General features: G+C 46.5%; 1 protein-coding gene across 1 annotated transcript in view; it reads left to right on the top strand.

The window, feature by feature from the left end:
- WARS1 (tryptophanyl-tRNA synthetase 1) overlaps nucleotides 1–18,612 on the top strand; it is a 45,681-nt gene that overhangs the window by 20,292 nt on the left and 6,777 nt on the right. The window contains exons 7-9 of the mRNA XM_090034023.1: nucleotides 9,834–9,934; nucleotides 10,806–10,918; nucleotides 12,215–12,388. Coding sequence (XP_089890149.1) covers nucleotides 9,834–9,934; nucleotides 10,806–10,918; nucleotides 12,215–12,388 — 388 coding nt within the window. The remainder of the gene's footprint in view (nucleotides 1–9,833; nucleotides 9,935–10,805; nucleotides 10,919–12,214; nucleotides 12,389–18,612) is intronic.

Here is an 18,612-nt window from a genome sequence, read left to right as displayed (position 1 = left end):
GACTTTCAGCGGACATGTGCCAGCTATTATGTCAATTGCACACGTTTTTGTTAACGCTGGCCTTGACACAATCATTCTGCCACCAGCTATATCTGGACTAGCTGAACAGTTTTGCTGCTTCTGTTATCATCAGGAGGATCTGTATCTTACTAATGTTGTCCCTGTAAGACAAAAAAGAAGAGCTTCTTGCCCCTGTTATTGGTCTCTCCATGCCTTCATGTATAGGTTGCTTATTTTTTTGGATTACCACTTGATGCACTGTCGCACTAGTCTTGTTTACAATCCCTGTCCATAAAAGACTTAGTGAGTGATCCATCTCTTTAAACAACCTGTTTAGTACATGATCTCCTACTTCCCATTTCTGGGGATGTAGTAAAGGTCCCATTCTCCTGTCCATTTTTTTTAATATTTGGTTTTAGGGTTACACTTGCCTGTTAACTATTACAGTTGAGTTTACAAATCTTGAACCCATTTGTCTTTGAGAATTCTGGGTTGCATCTCATTGAATGGACCTTTCACCCACCGATGCTCTGAGAGCCTAATTTTTTTTCCCCATCATTGCATGGTGAGGGGGGTAATCGTATGCGCTGCTCGGGTTCTTCTGATTGCCATTAAAATTAAAGGTATCTATCCCAATCCTAACCTTGTTTGTTGACTGCCTTATGCAAGGCAGTTATATAAGGTCGTTCAACAAGTTTTAGTTAAAGCCATTTTGAAATGCAGGATGCTGAATACACGTAACGGTGAGGCACACTGGAACATTCTAATTTCATAGATTTCCTAGACATCAGGGCTGGAAGGGACCTCGGGAGATCATCGAGTCCAGTCCCCTGCCCAAAGGGCAGGAAGTCAGCTGGGGTCATAGGATCCCAGCAAGATAAGCATCCAATTTACTCTTGAAGGTGTTCAATGTAGGTGCTTGAACCACCTCCGCTGGCAGACTCTTCCAGACCTTGGGAGCTCAGACAATAAAGAAATTCTTCCTTATGTCCAGCCTGAAACGGTCTTGAAGGAGTTTGTGACCGTTCGACCTCATCATCCCTTGGGGCACTCTGGTGAACAAACGTTCCCCCAGATCCTGGTGGTCACCCTTGATAAACTTATAGGTGGCCATCAGATCACCCCTGAGCCTGCACTTTTCCAGTCTAAAGAGTCCCATGGCTCTCAGCCTGTCATCGTAAGATCTGTTTTCCTGACCTCTGATCATGTGCGTGGCTCTCCTCTGGACTCTCTCAAGCTTCTCCACAGCCTTTTTGAATTGTGGAGCCCAAAACTGGACGCAGTACTCCAGCTGCGGCCTCACCAAGGCCGAGTACAAGGGGAGAATGACGTCCCGGGATTTGCTCAAGAAGCATCTATGGATGCAAGCCAGCGTTTTGGTCGCTTTACTAGCCGCAGCATCGCATTGCAGGCTCATGTTCATCTTGTGGTCGATGATGACCCCCAAGTCTCTTTCTTCTGTAGTGCTATCCAACATAGCACTGCCGAGCCTATAAGGAAGCTGCAGGTTTTTCCTCCCAAGGTGGAGAACCTTGCATTTTTCGGTGTTAAACACCATCAGGTTCTCATCCGCCCATTTGCTGAGCTTGTCCAGGTCAGCCTGGATCACCCGCTTATCTTCTGGCATGGATGCTTTGCCCCAAAGTTTGGTGCCATCGGCGAACTTGGCCAGTCCACTCCTGACTCCAATGTCCACATCATTAATGAAGATGTTGAAAAGGATGGGTCCCACGACAGAGCCTTGAGGGACCCCACTGGTCACAGGGCACCACGATGAGTGACTGCCATCGATTACAACCCCCTGGGTCTGACCACGGAGCCAGTTTCCCAGCCATCGGATCGTGGTGGAGCCAAGGCCACAACTGGGCAGTTTGGCCAAGAGGTGATCATGGGATACCAGATCAAAGGCTTTTTTGAAGTCAAGATATATGACATCAATCTCTTCTCCCTTGTCCAGGTGATAGGTCACCTAGTCATAGAAGGAAATGAGATTGGTCAAACAAGACCTACCCGCAACAAACCCGTGCTGGCTGTCCCTTAGAATGTTAGCCTGGGCCAGTCCCTCAAGGATGGCCTCCTTAATAAACTTTTCTAAGATCTTCCCCAGGATAGAAGTCAGGCTAATGGGCCTGTAGTTAGCCGGATCCACTCTCCTCCCTTTCTTGAAGATCGGCACCACATTGGCCGCCTTCCAGTCTTCGGGCACTACACCAGGGCGCCAGGAGTTTTCAAAGATCTGTGCCAGGGGCTGGGCTATGACGCTCGCCAGCTCCTTGAGTACCCTGGGGTGCAGATTGTCAGGGCCGGCTGACTTGAAGGTATCCAGCTTCTCAAGGTGTTCCTTCACAAGGTCAGCATTGATAGAGGGTAGGGGATCCCCATCACCCGGATCTCCCTGTCCCATAGCAGGCATGGGCGTCCCACGGGACTGATGAAAGACTGACGCAAAGTACCTATTTAATAGGTTGGCTTTTTCCTGGGCGTCAGTTGTCAGTTGCCCCATCTGGTTTAGCAGGGGTCCAACATTGCCCTTGCTTTTCCTCCAGCTCCCCACATATCTGAAAAAGGACTTTTTGTTGTCCTTGATGCTTGAAGCTAGTTGGAGTTCAGTTGCAGCCTTGGCTTTCCTGGTTTGCTACCTGCAGGACCGGACCAGTGCAGAATAATCCTCCTTGGAGGTGAATCCCATCCTCCATCCTTTGTAGGCTTTCCTTTTTAGCCGCAGGAGGTCCGCTAGGTCCCTAGAGAGCCAGGAGGGCTGCTGTGCCTTCTTGCTGCCTTTTCTCCGTGTTGGAATAGATTTAGCTTGTGCATTGAGGATCACTTCCTTGAGAAGCAACCACTCATCTTGAACTCCCATCTCCCTGGGGTCATGGTCCCTGAGGGCCTGACCGACTAGCCTCTTGAGCTTGTCAGAGTTGGCTTTTCTGAAGTCAAGGACTTCTGTGTTGCTGACTGACTTGCCAGCTTTACGGCAGATGGTGAAGATGATCAGCTCGTGGTCGCTGTCACCCAGCTTCCCATCGATCACTAGGTCGCCGATTAGGTCGTCCCTGGTAGCCACTAGCAGGTCGGGCAGCGCTTTGCCTCTCCTTGGCCCATAGACTTCTTGAGTCAGGTAGAGGTCATCCACGCATGAGAGAAAGCTTTGCGACCGCTTGGATTTTGCTGAGTGATCTTCCCACGAGATGTCCGGGTAATTGAAGTCACCCATGACAACCAAGGTCCTGGAGCAAGCAGCCTCAGTCAGTTCCCGGGTGAACTCCTGGTCAAGCTCAGGACTTTGAGTGGGAGGTCTGTAGTAGACTCCCACCGTTGTGTCCCCTGTGCGGTTTTTCCCACGAATTTTTACCCAGAGGGTCTCTAGCTGTCCATGCCGGTCGCCAACATCAGCGTGCAGGGACATGTAGCTTTCCTTGACATAGAGAGCTACACCCCCACCCCTTTTGTCAACACGATCTCTCCTGTACAGGGTATAGCCCTCTATACCCGTGGTCCAGTCATGGGTGGAGTCCCACCAGGTCTCCGTTATCCCAACAACGTCATAATTCTTTGCACTGAGCAGGAGGACAAGCTCCTCCTGCTTGTTACCCAGGCTCCTGGCATTAGTGTACAGGCAGGCAAGTGTGCGCTTGGGGGCTCTTGCCTTGCCCACAGATTGTGCCAGGGCTGGGGCAGGGGTGGTCTCTCTTAAGTGCCTTGGTCTGCTGGCTTTGCAAGGGCCGCTCAGCGGGCCAGCAGTGGCAGTAGTCCCCCCATCCCCCAGCGGGCTTAGTTTAAAGCCCGGTGGAGCAGGTCAGCCAGCCTGGCTGAGAAGAGCCTCCTCCCCAGGGGAGAGAGGTGGAGGCCATCTCTTCCCAGCAGCTTGCTGCCTCTCTCGCCAAAGAGCGGGCTGTGGTCATGGAAACCAAAGCCTTCCCGATTGACACCAGCGCCGCAGTCTTTGGTTCATTGCGTGGATCCTCCTCTCCCTCCTCAGCCCATAGCCCGAGACTGGGAGGATCGAGGAAAACACCACCTGAGCTCCCAGACCCCTAAGCTCCACTCCCAACTCCTTGTAGCGCCTCATGACCTGGCTGGGGGTGCTCCGAGCCATGTCATTGGTGCCCACGTGAATAAGGAGCACGGGGTAGTGGTCTGTGGGCCGGAGGAGCTGCGGGATCCTCTCCGCAATGTCTCGGATGCGGGCCCCTGGGAAGTAGCAGACTTCCCGGGCTAAGGGGTCAGGGCGGCAGATTGCCCCCTCAGTGCCCCGCAGGATGGAGTCTCCCACAACAAACACCTTTCGCTTTGTCTTGGGGAGAGCGGGGCTAGTAGCTGCGGTCGAGCCTGGGTTGCCTGCGGGAGCTGGCAACTAAGCAGGCTCTGCTGGGGCTGCAAGAGGTGCGAACCTGTTGCTAAGCTCCAGCAAGGGAGGGGCCTCAGTGCGGCGGGCCTTGGGGCCCTTGACCACCTTGGTCCATGCCCCTGACTGGGCAGAGCGGGAGGTCCCAGAGTCCTCCTTAGTCGCGGAGGGAGACGGAGCTCTCCCCTGCGGCTCCCGGGGGAGAAGGGCCTGGCAGTAGGAGTCTATCTCCTGCTCGCAGTCCCTGATGGCGCGCAGTCTCTGGACTGTGGCCTGGAGCTCCTCCAGCTGGTGCACCAGAGACCCCAGTAGGGAGCAGACCCCGCAAGGGGAGGTGGCCATGCTCCCAGGCCCCAGAGCCTGAAAAAGGGACAGGCAGCCCCCGCAGCCAAGAGCCAGGGGCTCCGTCTGCGTGGAGCCCAGGACCACGGGCTCCGTCTGGGTGGCCGTCTCTGAGGTGCCCGATGGCGGGGCCACAGAGCCCGAGGGGACCCGAGGGGGTGCGGCACGTGCCCATCCGTGTCATGCCTCTGATAGGCTGGCTACGGCTGGGGCTGACTACTCTGGGGGGGTCGCAGGCAGGGTCTCGTGCCCTCCCGCGCCCTCTCCTGCGTGAACTCCGCGCTAACCCAAGCGCCTGTTTACGCGGCCTGTTTACGCGGCCTGTTTACGCGGCCTGTTTACGCGGCCTGTTCATGCGGCCTGTTCACGCGGCTCCGGTCGCGGGGCTCCCTGGGGGGCTGGGCCAAGTAGGGGCCTGGGCAGGGGCTTGACCCGGCTGGCTCCACGCAGCCGCCTTCTCCCAGCAAGCGAGGAGTTAACCCCTTCCCACCACGAGCCCGCTTACCTCCGGCTGTGCTGGGGGTCGGCAGGGGGCTCTGCGGCTGCTGAGGGGGTGTCTGGGGGCCTTCGGGGGAGCGGGGGCGCAGCGGGCATCACCTGCGCGTCTCTCACCACTCTGGAGCCTAACTGAGCTTCTTCTTTTTTTTTCCCTGTTTGGCGGGCCCTTTTAAACTGCGCGCATGCGCAGTGGGCCTGCCATCGGGGAACGCTGGTTTCTCAGGCCAAGGGGGGCCTTTTAATGGAGTCTGCTCCAACATGTTCTAACTGCAACTAATTAGAACATGTCGGAGCACATGTATAGGCACCCTTGAAGACCCTTTTCCACAATAGGGGCCATAGGCCTCTGGCAGGCAACAAGGCATCACTTAACCTTTACAACTCTCTTCTCAAGGGGGAAATGGGGGTGGTCAATAGGGAGGGTCACCCCAGTGATTGAACTCGTAATTGTAATAGGAAAGATATAGATCTGGGCAATTGTCATCCCAGTCTTCTAACTCATTTTCACTAGACCCATCTTCTCCTACATGTCCCTCCTCTCTTCTCCCACCCCCAAGCCTTGTATCTCTGCCACAGTTTCCTCTGACACTCCTAATTTAGCTTCCAACTCTCTTATCTTCTGGTGTCATTGACGGTGGTCAGACCTAGTTAAATTTGGAGAATCTTTCAAGACCTCTCACACAGCTTGTGGGATCCTGTCCTTTCTATTTCCACAACGCTGTTTCTTTATCTGCTTCCTTCTTTTTGGTTTTATAAAGCTTCCACTTGTTTTTTTAACTTTGTAATATCTACTTTGTCCTTTAAGGACATGCCTTGTAATGTATACATTCGTGCCTTTAAGACAGCCACCTCTTGCCATAGTTTCTCTGACTCATCCTCTGCATTCTGTAAATGCTCCGTTTCTTTAGTCAAAGCTGTACATGCAATCAACAGCCCCTGGAGGGCGTCTCACTTATTTGCCTTTTTATTCATCCAGGGTTTATGTCTGGAGACTATCCAGGAAAGACCACTGGTTGCACAACTGCGCAAATGGATGCAGTCCACAGAACACATCCTTATCCCAGAAACTTGGAGTGCTTTTGTCTACATCCCACTTCTCCATCTCTGACTCTTTTTTCTTTTTCTCTCACAGAGTCTGCCACGAAGTTCACTAATCTAGGGGGAATACTCCCTAGGTTGCCCTGAGCCTAACACAGAACAAGTTGCAACACTTTTCTGTGATTCCCTTAAAGACACTGACTGTCTCACTCTCATGCCCACTGTCAGACTCCTCAGCCTGTGTTACACATGGCACATGTTGCACACAGTCTACGATGCTTTTATGGCTTACACTGGTAATCTTGGGGCTGAAACTTGATTATTTGGGATCAAAACCTTACTGATGTCCTTAGCTTGATATAACTTTTCTGCTCTTTTTAGGGGATACAAGTAACTTGCCAAAAACCTTGTATTGAAGTATAACAAGAAGGTTACCATTTTAATTTCCAGTAGGGGGTGCACCGCTAATAGAAGCTCACAAGATTCATGCAATTTAAAAATGAGCGGCTTAGTGTAACTGCCTGATCTATAATACAGTTTGAAAATTAGGTTGTAGGGTTTACTTTCTCACATGGGTGAGGAGAAAAAGCTTCCAGGAAGACTTCAGAATGGAGAAGAACGCTTTAGAGATGGCACTTAACCTTTTGTATCCCCACATGGCATTGGTTCTCAACTCATTGAAAAGAATTTGCTCTTATAGGACTTAATTTTGCAAATTTTTACCACCTCAAGTATCTGTTTCCTGTGTAAGAGGGGCCCCATGTGAAGACATAAGACCTCAATGATTTTACATTGATTTTTGTTTTTATGCCATTAAATACATTTTCAATAATATGCAAGAGGACAGTGCCTCTGAGATGTTCCAAACTGCCTAAGCTTAAAGACTTCTTGATAAGGCTTTGAATTTCTTCTAACTTATTCATGCCTGCCTGCCATATTTCTGTGAAACATCCTCAGTGTTTACCTAAGTTTGCTTCCATTTGTATTCTCAATAAACCTTTAATGGAGACCAGTGGCAGCAGAGTTAGACCACAAGTGTGGTTACAAGTTCCACTCATGTACATGTGCAAACACAGTGTATATTTTGAGATCTGTCTCAGTCTTGAACAAAAATAGCAGAAATGTTTGTTGAATGGCAGTTGCTGAAGCTGCAGTATTGCTACATGTTCTCATGCATCTGCCAGTATTGCCAAATGGCCCTGAAGGTATAAGCTAATACCTGACTGTCCATTAATTCCAGTTCCCTGGAAAGATTAAAGTTGCAAAACTTTATGATCAGGGAACAGATGTATATTTTTGGAGCTCTTTTTTTTAATAAGATCATGTTTTAATTACCTTGCATTAAACCTTGTAAGGTCCCCTACAACCCTACTTTCCTAAGTCCCTGTGATCAATATTAAATATCAGAGATCTTCTGACCCAGAGATTCAAGTCAGTTCTGGTATAGAAGTATTGGTCCTATATATTTATCATTTTACATTTATTATAGTTCTTTCTTTCTTTTTATAAAAATCAGTTTTTAAAATATTTTATATTTTAACAACAACAAAAACCCAGAAAAATTCTCCAGAGTGCCCCCATTCGTATTATATTCCCCTCCCTTTGTCTGCAAACGGAAGAGAGGAAATGTTTTGTTAAAACATATTAGGCCTGAACTTGAAATCTTTTACTCGGTGAGTATTTGTGACTCTTATGTCTGTCCTATTCAAGTCAGCATGAGTAGGAGCTACTTAAGTAAGTAAAGATGAGCAAATTGTGAGCAATGTTTTCCCCTTCCCTCTAATGCCCTAAGAACTAATAATAGGGAAGCAGAAAAAGAGAAGACTCTAGGGCATTGTCTCATACTCCCAAACTTGTATCTAAATTTCCTATGCCACACACAGACTACAGCAAATGTACCTTCCAAGCAAAAATAAAACGCTCCATAAGAATTTTAAAGTAACAGAAGAAAGAAACAATTGGAATAGGCAGCAGGTATCCCTACAGCTATGATAATCAGACCTTCATGTGTTCTGCAGCATCTGTATGGCTTAGATCCAATTCTGTACCAACTGGACTACAAAATCCTTGAGACAGGGACCTTGGCTCATTCCATCTTGTACAGCACCATGTTGTTATATTTATGTGACAGTTTAAGGCCCTAATTGGGATCGAGGTTACATTATCTAATGGGAATAAAAATATACAGGAAAGTACAATTCCTGACTGAAGAGATTGCAAAGAGAGGAGAGAAGGAGAGTCACAGTAATAAGAACCTCCAAGTACATAAATGAGTTGTGTGCTAATATGTTTGTATCAGATGTATTGTTTTGTGTAACAGCCCAGCCAACTTCAGATTTTTTTTTTGCAGAGAGGTGGGTCAGTAATACCAGGTTTGATCAGTACTACTCTTGCAAAGCCCCTTGCAATTTTAATAGAAGGTCTTGGCTAAGAAAAGACTGTAGGGTTAGCCTTGGAAGTTGTTAGTGTTTGGGTTTTCTTTATCCTTCCCCCAGAAGTTTTTATCTGTTTTTTCAAAAACTGTTCTTAGTAGACCCATAACATATAATTGACACTTGAAAGAGGAAGGTTAATTAGGTGTTCAGATACGGAGGTTACAAGCATGCCAAAAAACCTCTCTAATTCAGGGGAGGTTAGCTCTTTGGAGGAAAGTTATGGAGCTTTTCTCTAGTGTTCCCAATGCTTGCTTTCCTGAAAGGGAAAGAAACCATTTTTGTTTTTCCTTGTAGCGCAAGGAATTTGCAAAGATGTCATCCTGATGAAGAAATACTCTCAGCCATTTTACTTCCTTTCATTGATAACTACAGGTCCCATTTGCACTGGAATTATTTCTGGGGTTGACAACACATGGAATAGCTTTACAAAATTTAGCTGTAGCATTGGAGCTGCCCATCCTTAACCAACTGAAACAACAACAAAAATAGCTACAGCCTCCTGTGAAAAATTCAGCTTTCCAGTAGAAATTCAAAAAACAACTGTTTTGATTTAGAAATGGTGTTAGAAATGCTGTCTAATGGGATCATAGTCAAGTGCATCCCACTCCTATTCTCTATAGACCAAGCTCCCTAGTTCAACTACATCTCCCATGGTCTCCTTTCTAAGAGAGAGCAAATGCTGTATCTTGATGGTATCTGGCCATAGAACATTATGGAAGATTTCAGTTCAGAATGCCCGGGCCTAGAGAGGGAAATGGGGATCTGACACCATTTCAGCTCCCATGAGCATCACCCCAGCATCATTTGCAAGTCAGAATATTTCTGTTTCCAGGCATGTTTTTTGACAAAAAGGTTATGTTTTCAGCGTACAGCAGCTACCGACTGTGAGAAATTTCATATTTAGGAAACCCCAGTCTTCCACCAATAAAGCCAATTTTCATAAAAAAGCTTTTCATGAGCCCCGTCTACAAATATATGGTAGCTTCAATAAGAAAATGTAAAATAATCTTTATTTAACAACAAGTATATCCAGAATGTGTCATAAAGCAGTACTGCTCAGGTGGAGTAACAGCTCACTTGCATTGTGTCAGTTTTATTGCAGAAATTATATTAGAAAAAGTTGAAGAGGGAAACTATATTTTGCTATTAATTTGTCTTTTCATTTTGCCTTACAGAATGAGTCCTGGATTCTACAAAAACATTGTAAAGATTCAGAAGCATGTTACATTTAACCAAGTGAAAGGAATCTTTGGTTTTACAGATAGCGATTGCATTGGTAAGATTGTGAATATGAATCACTAGAAATTACAGCTTTTTGCACACTTTTTAAGTCAAAGGCAACTTGGTTATGTAAACAGACTAGGATCTGCGCTCATTAAAAGGGTGAGAAGGACAGCTCAATATTAATATTTTAAACTGGTGTCCTTCTTCAAGCCAAATTACAGCTAACAATTTTTTTTGCAATATAAATACTACTGTTGTCTTAATGGCAATGAAGTATTAAATACAGAATTTATCTAAGTTTGTGTGATAAGCTTAAGTGTAGTGAATAATTATTTATTTTACTACTATTAGCATTGGAATGGTTTCAGTAAAAATATTGCTCTTGTAAGTCCTTTCCATCCCTACTTTTCTATGATATATTCTCTCTATATATATTTATATGTATTTATATTAATAAATAAAATTCAGTTTAATATTTTACATAAAGAATTCCCTAAAAGTAGGACTGGAAGAGACTCAAGGCAGAAATATTCCTATCCAAAACATCCCATACAAAAGCTTCTCTCTCTTTCTCAGTCAATTCACTATCTGAGCAAGATAGAATTAATATGTATTTCAGAAATTGAACTAAATTAATTGTTTCTGTGTAGTTGTATGTCTTATTAAGAATATCAGAAGTGTCATAGTAGGTCAGACCAATGGCCTATCTAGCCCAGTAGCCTGTCTCTGACAGTGACCCAACTGAGTGCCTAGAGTAATCTAGTCCTTTTCATTACCCTTCCTGACACCCACCATCATTAGTTTAGAGATGCCAGTGAACTTTGTTAAAGTTAACTTACTTTAGTATTAATTGATTATGCATCCTAGGTGATAATGCACTGGCAAGGGCAAATCAGAATCTTCCAAAATGTCTTCTTTTCTAGGAAAGATCAGTTTTCCTGCTATTCAAGCTGCTCCATCCTTCAGCTCAACATTCCCACAGATTTTCAAGGGCAAGGAGGACATTCAGTGTCTTATTCCATGTGCCATTGATCAAGTGAGAAATCATCTTATTATGCATCAGCTTTATTTTAAGGGGTGTGGGGGCGGGTTTTAAGGCACACATCAGACCTCTCTGCCGGGGCATGAATGCATTTAGAAAAGTTTATTTCCACAAGCACCTTCCTTAGGAAGACAGGTGAGAAAGTGGAAGGGTCTTACACTATGTCCAGTAAAAACAAAAGCCCTTCAGCCAAGAGTCACACTTTACTAATTAGTACATGTTTCTATTAAGTATTGAATCCATCGTGATCTCAGCTCAATTCCTGTAGTGTACAGGTGTAGGCATGTGTTGTGCCCACCTAGTCAGGCACCATGGCCTTCTTTGAGGGATCAAATCCCCAGCCTTTACCATCCAAACAATAGATTTTTACCATTTGAATGCCATAAGCTACAGGACTTTACCTCCTCTGGGAGCAGCCACTGGGAGATGTATGAACTAAAGCAGGACTGTCCAACTTATAAGTGTCTGGGGGCTACATGGGCCAGACAGGCGGCCACTGCCCCCTTTGCTGCACTGTGCACACAGGCACCCTAGCCTCCCCCTCAACTCCCCAGCTGTATCGTACCGCACAGACATCCCAGGCTGCCAGGGGTGTCAGGGCTGCCAGGGCTCTTGGGGTGCTACAGCCTGCACTACACTTCAGGAAGCTGAAACTGGAGGAGGGAGGGGGAGCCTGGATGCCCCTACTGTTGCTGCAGCTGGAACAGTGGGGGGAGCAAACAGCTGGGTAGGAGCCCAGGGGCTGCAAGTTAACTCCTCAAGGACCACATGTATCCCCTGGGTTGCCCGTTAGACAGCCCTAAACGAAACCATTACTTTCCATTCATACTGTATTGTCACCACAATTGATTTCCCCCCCACACACACACTTGTTAGGTGTGTCAGCCCCTGACATGGCTTGTAAAAATGCACTATTAACTCGGTGCTGGGAGAGTGCTCAGTGCTCTAGATCAGATTCTGTGCCTGTGGAAGCTTGCAGTCCATCTGCCAGCCCCTGTTGATAGGTGGCCAACTCTTGTCTGAGCTATCCAACGTGTGGCTTTCACAGTTACTGAAGTCATAACACAGCTTCTTTTAAAATAAATGTATTGAGTGATTATGACATGAGTCCACAAAGAGACTACAGAGATACAGAGAGGGATTTTTTTAGGGTAGGTCGGCTGCCTAAGGGAACTGGTACTGAATAGGGAATATCCTGCCAGAAGATTAGTGCTTTGAAGCTGAACTAGGTCAAAAATAATCAAGCAGTTTTCAACTGTGTATATTCAGTTTTATTGGTGGTTGTTCCAGGATCCTTATTTCAGAATGACCCGAGATGTAGCACCTAGACTTGGATACCCAAAACCAGCATTACTACACTCCATCTTTTTCCCAGCCCTGCAAGGAGCACAGACAAAAATGAGTGCCAGTGATCCCAACTCTTCCATCTTCCTCACTGACACGCCCAAGCAAATCAAGACGAAGGTAAGAAAGTGTTCATTTATTGAACATGTACAGCACTATTGAAGAAGGGTAGATTTCGTCAGGGTAACAAAAGAATCTGTTGTTGTTGTATGTCTATCAATTCATACCTGGCCATATCCTCTTTCCTTGAACCCTTCATCCTATGTTCAGCAATGGACTGAGTCATACAAATGTAACTGACCTCATAGACACTTTTGCCTTGCCAGCTAAACTACCAGAGTAAGATTTAATGTAGTAAACGTCTGGTTGGTTCCTCTGGTGTCTGCAGAGCTCTGGCGTAAGAATAAGATCTGTTGATTCTCTGCCTCTAAAAATACTCAGCAGTTTCCATAGTTGTAAAGACTGACGATCTGTGATGTATATTAAATTAGCAGCTCTTGTTCTCTATTGATACTGCACTGTACCAAACACCATGTGTTACCCAGTGCCGGTTGCTAGGCAAGCCAAGCTTTTACTGCTGCTCTCAATGGATCTGCCTTTGCTGTGGACTCCTCCAGCTAATTAGCTTGTGAACAGAAATATTACATTAACTTCTGCCTTGATATTGAAATGGGCATTTCCCCCCAACCAGGCATATTTCCATAACTTCTGTTAATCCTAAAAGAAAGGTTGCTGGTGGTAGTAGACTGGATTAGGCAAGGTGTGTCCCTGTGATGTAGATTTGCTCTGAGAATGAGTCATCCTTAGAATGGTCTGGAAACGTTACGAGTTAGATGGGGAAACCTGCTTCCGGGGCTCTGGCTGTGAGAGACACTTGACTTGTTAACGTGTAGGCAGGTGTTCTTTTTATACCTAAAGTTAGCACTTAATGGAGGGTGTAATGATGAAGTATCCGGCCTGTAATTAGTGAAGGGTTGCTGTCATTCAGAAGAGGAGGAGATCTCTTCATCTGGTAGATGAGTAGGGAGCAGCCCTAACATGGTTATCAAGCTATCGTGGAGTGCACTGATCAGACTTTTCCACACTGAAGAACCAGTATCTTGCATGTGAACTGGTAGGAATAAGCAGTATTTAAGAAATACAATTGTAACTCGCTGTCACTGGGGTCTTGCATTTGTGTGGTGTGGATGTCAGTTTGCAGTGCTGTACAGTTAGGTGGAGTTTGTTTGGGTTTTTTTAAACAAAGCTTTACACTAAATTATGCTCTTCTAAATATGACATTGGTCCATTCTTTTGGTGAGTCCACTATCTGACAAAGTAGGCTGTCACCTATGAAAGCTTATGGCTCTCTGAACCTGTGGGTCCCTCTGGACTTTCAAGTAAAGGTGTGACAGAACTGAAGCATGATCCATACATGGGGCCTCCGGTGCCTCCAGGTGGGGCACTGTTGCGGGGGAGAGTCCCATTATCTGCAGGACTCCCAGCCCCAGCTGCGCCTGGTGCACCCCAGTCAGCTGATGGGCTCCCAGCTGCAGGGGCAGACTGCTACACATGCAAATTTAAAGCTGGATAGCAACCAGACATAAAGTTAGTACATATTTTCGAGGTCTGACTTTATAGCTGGTTGGAGCTTTTTATGGTGTAACAGCTACTTTGCTTGTGTAGCTGGTCTCAAAGTAATTGTGCAATTAACCAGTTAATTGTACCGTACCTGTAACATGTAGTAGGAGGCTAAGGTGCCACCCTGCCCTGCCTTGTACCTGATTTCAGACTAACTCCTGCTCTCTAAATAACCTCCAGGATGCTACCAACCTATGTCGGCTGTTTTAGTAAACTGGTTGAAACTGTAACTATAAATATAGTTTTAACCACTGTGAATATCACAGTATAAAGGTGTAACCCACACTGCTTGGCCAAAGGAAATGTATGCCTTGTTCAATCCCTTAGAATTCTTTGAGCATTAATGAAGTAATGGATGAAGGGGAACAAGCTGATATTTCTTTAGATTTTAAAAATATAAAAAGTGGCCACTAAGGAAACAAGGAACTAATGCAGCTAAAGGTGGATATTGTTGTGGATTGTGAATTAACCAGGAGACAGAAAACAAAGAGCAGGAATGAATGATATATTTCCATAGAGGCAAAAAGATTTACAATGGGCTGCTTTGAGATTCTGTGGCAGAACTGATGATGATTAATGACCCGGAAAAAGCTTGTGAGCAATGAGATAATGCACTATTAGGTTAGTCGAGCCTGGACCTAATCAAGTGAGGTAAATGGTGACACGATGGTAGATTAAATTCACTGTGAAAAAATGAAAGAATATCTTTGACTACTTATTAATCTTACTAGGAACTAAATGATCTGAATCGATTTTCAGAAGCACTGCAAGACTTTTCTGTTTGGGCAGGTATTTATCAACCAAAACTAGGCAGAGATGTTTTTCAGTGGGTCTCTGCTTTATTTTGTGATTTTGTTACTTTATTTATTCCAGCACTCTTTTAATTGCTGTTGTGTCTCCCTTGCCATAAGCTTCCTTGAGCCTTGAAGGACAGCATGTAAATCATATAAATAAAAGAATAAAACTCAGGAGAAAGTTGCGGACATCTCAGTGAAACCCTCTGTTGAATAAGCAGAAGCACTTTATTAAAAATAACTAATGTGAAGATACATAAGAAATGGGGTCAAGTATAATATAGAAAATATTTTGTCATTTTATAAAACAATGGTGTGTTCAGTTCATCTCAGAAAAAGATATTGGAAAGTTAGAATTTTGTGTGATTTGGAATAGGGAAATTTTCTTGTGATAACAGGTTCAAATTGTTTGCCTTACTGAGGAGTGCAACCCCAGCCCCTTCCCCACTGACAGCACCAAGGCACATGTGCCAAGCAAAATGTCTTTGCATGCCACGCTCCCTTGCTGGGGATTGCCTACCCCTGTACTAGGGTTCTTTAAAGGTGTCAGTAAGCAGGTGAGCTGGGGCAATCCAGTTGCCATAGTCTATCTGGGCTTCCAAAAAGCTTTTCACAAGATCCGTTGGTTGTCAGAAGCTCTTAACTAAATGAGGTAATCATGGGATTACAGGAGACGTCCACTTGTGGATTAGAGATTGACTCAAAGATAGAAAGCAAAGAGGTCAGCTTTCAGGATGGAAAGAAGTAAACAGCAGGGACCCCTCAGGGATCTGCTTTGGAACAAATGCTGTTTAAGGGAGGGCTGATTTCAATGAATTAAGGAGATTAGTTGGTGAGACACTGAGGTCCCGGAGGGGAGGGGTTCCTTAAGGAGATGATCCTCCAAGCCCAAAGGGTGACAGGCCCAACACGAATCAAAGGGGCAAGAGTGCTCAAAAGCCCCTATGGCTCACCAAAGGCATTCAGGAATGTCCTAAAGCTAAAAAGGAGGCGTACACCCAATGAAAGGGAAGGGCCATCACCAAAGAGGCTTATACCTCCATTGCTCAAGACTGTAGGGGGGATGTTAGGAAGGCTAAGGCAGAGACAGAACTGGGACTAGCGACCCAGATGAAAGATAACAAGAAGTCCTTTTTTAGATGCATAGGAAGTAAAAAGAAGGCACCAGGTAACGTGGGTCCCCTGCAGGACATGCTTGGAAATCTGGTGGTCACACCAGACGATAAAGCTGACCTCTTTAACAAATTCTTTGCCTCTGTTTTTCTGAGCAGGAACCGGGACATCCCCCCCAGTGGGATTCAGGATGGACTCAGGAGAGGCACAGCCGGGCCCAGGGTCAGAGAGGACCGAGTTAGGGAACTTCTGGTGGGACTGGACATGTTCAAATCAGCAGGTCCTGACTATCTCCGCCCCAGGGCACTGAGGGAATTGGCAGAGTTCATTATGGGACCCCTGGTACAGCTTTACGAGCACCTGTGCTCTGGCAAGGTGCCAGAGGACTGGAAAAGAGCCAATGTGGTCCCCATTTTCAAAGAAGGAAGGAAGGAGGACCCAGGAAACTATAGGCCCGTTAATCTTACCTCGGTCCTGGGGAAGCTCTTTGAGAAAATTATCCAGGAGCACATCTGCAAGGGACTAGCGGGGAAGATCATGCTTAGGGGCAATCAGCATGGGTTCATTAGAGGCAGGTCCTGTCAGACCAACCTGGTGGCCTTCTGCAACCAGGTCACAGAGTCCTTGGACACAAGTGTTGTGGTGGACATACCGTATTTTTCGGACCATAAGACGCACCGGACCATAAGACGCACCCCTCCTGGAGCCTCAGTCTCCGCGGCAGCGAGTCCCTCCTTCGGACTCCTGCCCCGTCTGTTCCGGCCGGCCATTTTTATTGCCGGCTCCCGGCCACTGGCACGGGCGCCGGCTTCCGGTCTAAACAAGCGGCGGATGTCCTGCTCGGGCTCCGCCGCCTCCACGGGCAAGCTCCGCCCCATCTCCCCGGGACACACACCTTCGGACCATAAGACGCACCCTCGTTTTCCCCCCACTTTTGGGGGGAAAAAAGTGCGTCTTATGGTCCGAAAAATACGGTAGTCTTTCTGGACTTTAGGAAGCCCTTCAGCACTGTCTCTAACCCTGTTCTCATTAAAAAATTAGGCAACTGTGGTGTCGATGCCTATGCAGATGGGTTGCAAATTGGCTGGAGGGCCGCAACCAGAGAGTGGTGGTGGATGGGTCATTTTTGACCTGGAGGGATGTGGGCAGTGAGGTCCCCCAGGGCTTGGTCCTCAGACCCGCACTGTTAAACATCTTCATCAGCCACTTGGACAAGGGGGTGAAAAGCACCTTGTTAAGATTCATGGATGATGCTAAGATGCGGGGAGAAGTGGGCATCCTAGAAGGAAGGGACGGGCTACAACTAGATCTGGACAGGTTACAAGGGTGGACGGACAAGAATAGGATGGGTTTCAACACTTACAAGTGCAGGGTGCTGCACCTGGGGAGGAAAAAGCAGCAGCATACCTACAGGCTGGGAACTCCCTTCACATTAGCACAGAGGCAGAAAAGGATCTTGGAGTCGTTATTGATTCCAAGATGAACATGGGCCAGCAATGTGAGAATGCAGTCAGGAAGGCTAACCGCACCTTGTTGTGCATCCACGGATACATCACGAGCAGGTCCAAGGAGGTGATCCTCCCCCTCTGTGCGGCACTGGTCAGGCCGCAGCTGGAGTACTGCATCCAGTTCTGGGTGCTGCACTTCAGGAGGGATGTGGACAACATGGAGAGGGTCCAGAGGAAGCCACTTGCATGATCCGGGGCAGCAGGGCAGGCCCTACGAGGAGAGGCTATGGGACCTGAACCTGTTCAGCCTCCACAAGAGAAGGCTGAGGGGGGATCTGGTGGCCATCTATAAACTTACCAAGGGGCACCATCAGGGAATGGGAGAGACCCCATTCCCCAAAGCACTCCCAGGAGTAACTAGGAATAACAGCCATAAGCTGTTAGAGTAGGTTCAGGCTAGATATCAGGAGGCGCTACTTCACAGTCAGGGTGGCTAGGATCTGAAACCAACTTCCAAGGGAAAACTTCCAAGGGAAGTGGTGCTGGCTCCTACCCTGGGGGTCTTCCAGAGGAGGCTAGATAATCACCTCACCAGTGTCATTTGACCCCAGTACTCTTTCCTGCCATGGCAGGGGGTCGGACTTGATGATCTGCTCAGGTCCCTGCTTACCCTACCAATTATGAAACTGTGAAACGTATTCATAAATTATGTGAAAAAGAGGGTGAGTAGCAAGGTGCCCAGATTTACTGATGACACAAAATTATTCAAAATGCTAAAGGCCAAGGCAGACCATGAGAAACTACAGAAGGGTCTGGAACAATAAATGGCAGGTACATGTCAATGTAGATAAATGTAAAGTGATGGGGTCATAAAATGAAACCAGTAGGTAGTAAGTTTAAAACTAACAAAAAGAAGTTCTTTTTCACACAAAGTATAATTAAAATGTGGAACTCATTGCCCCCAGATGTTGTGGAAGCTGACAGTTTAGCTGGATTCAGAAAGGAACTGGACAAATTCTTGGAGGAAAGGGGCACCAGTATGTTATGGAGCATGGGAATTAAGGATACAGCCTTTGAATTAGAACTTCCTAGACCTTAAATGCTGACGAGTGCAAGTGATAGAGGAACAGTGGAAAACATCCCTAGTCATACCCAGTGCACTCTCCCTTTCAGCTCCACTCTCTTCCACTGTGTAACACTGGGCAATATGGACCTCTGGGCTGACTCAGCCAGTGGTAATTTTTATGTTCTTACGTTTATGTTCTTAGTATCTGCAGCTTCTCTCCTTGTCTCTCTGCTATCTTTCCCCTTGTATTTACTACAGTTACCAAATCTACTCATTTTTTTCCTACTGTAATTTCTCTGAATT

Source organism: Crocodylus siamensis, chromosome 2 (assembly GCF_052110815.1).
Source record: "Crocodylus siamensis isolate JL-2025a chromosome 2, ASM5211081v1, whole genome shotgun sequence".
NCBI lineage: Eukaryota > Metazoa > Chordata > Crocodylia > Crocodylidae > Crocodylus > Crocodylus siamensis.
The sequence above is the reverse complement of the archived record's forward strand: the minus strand, read 5'-3'. Positions and strand labels throughout refer to the sequence as shown.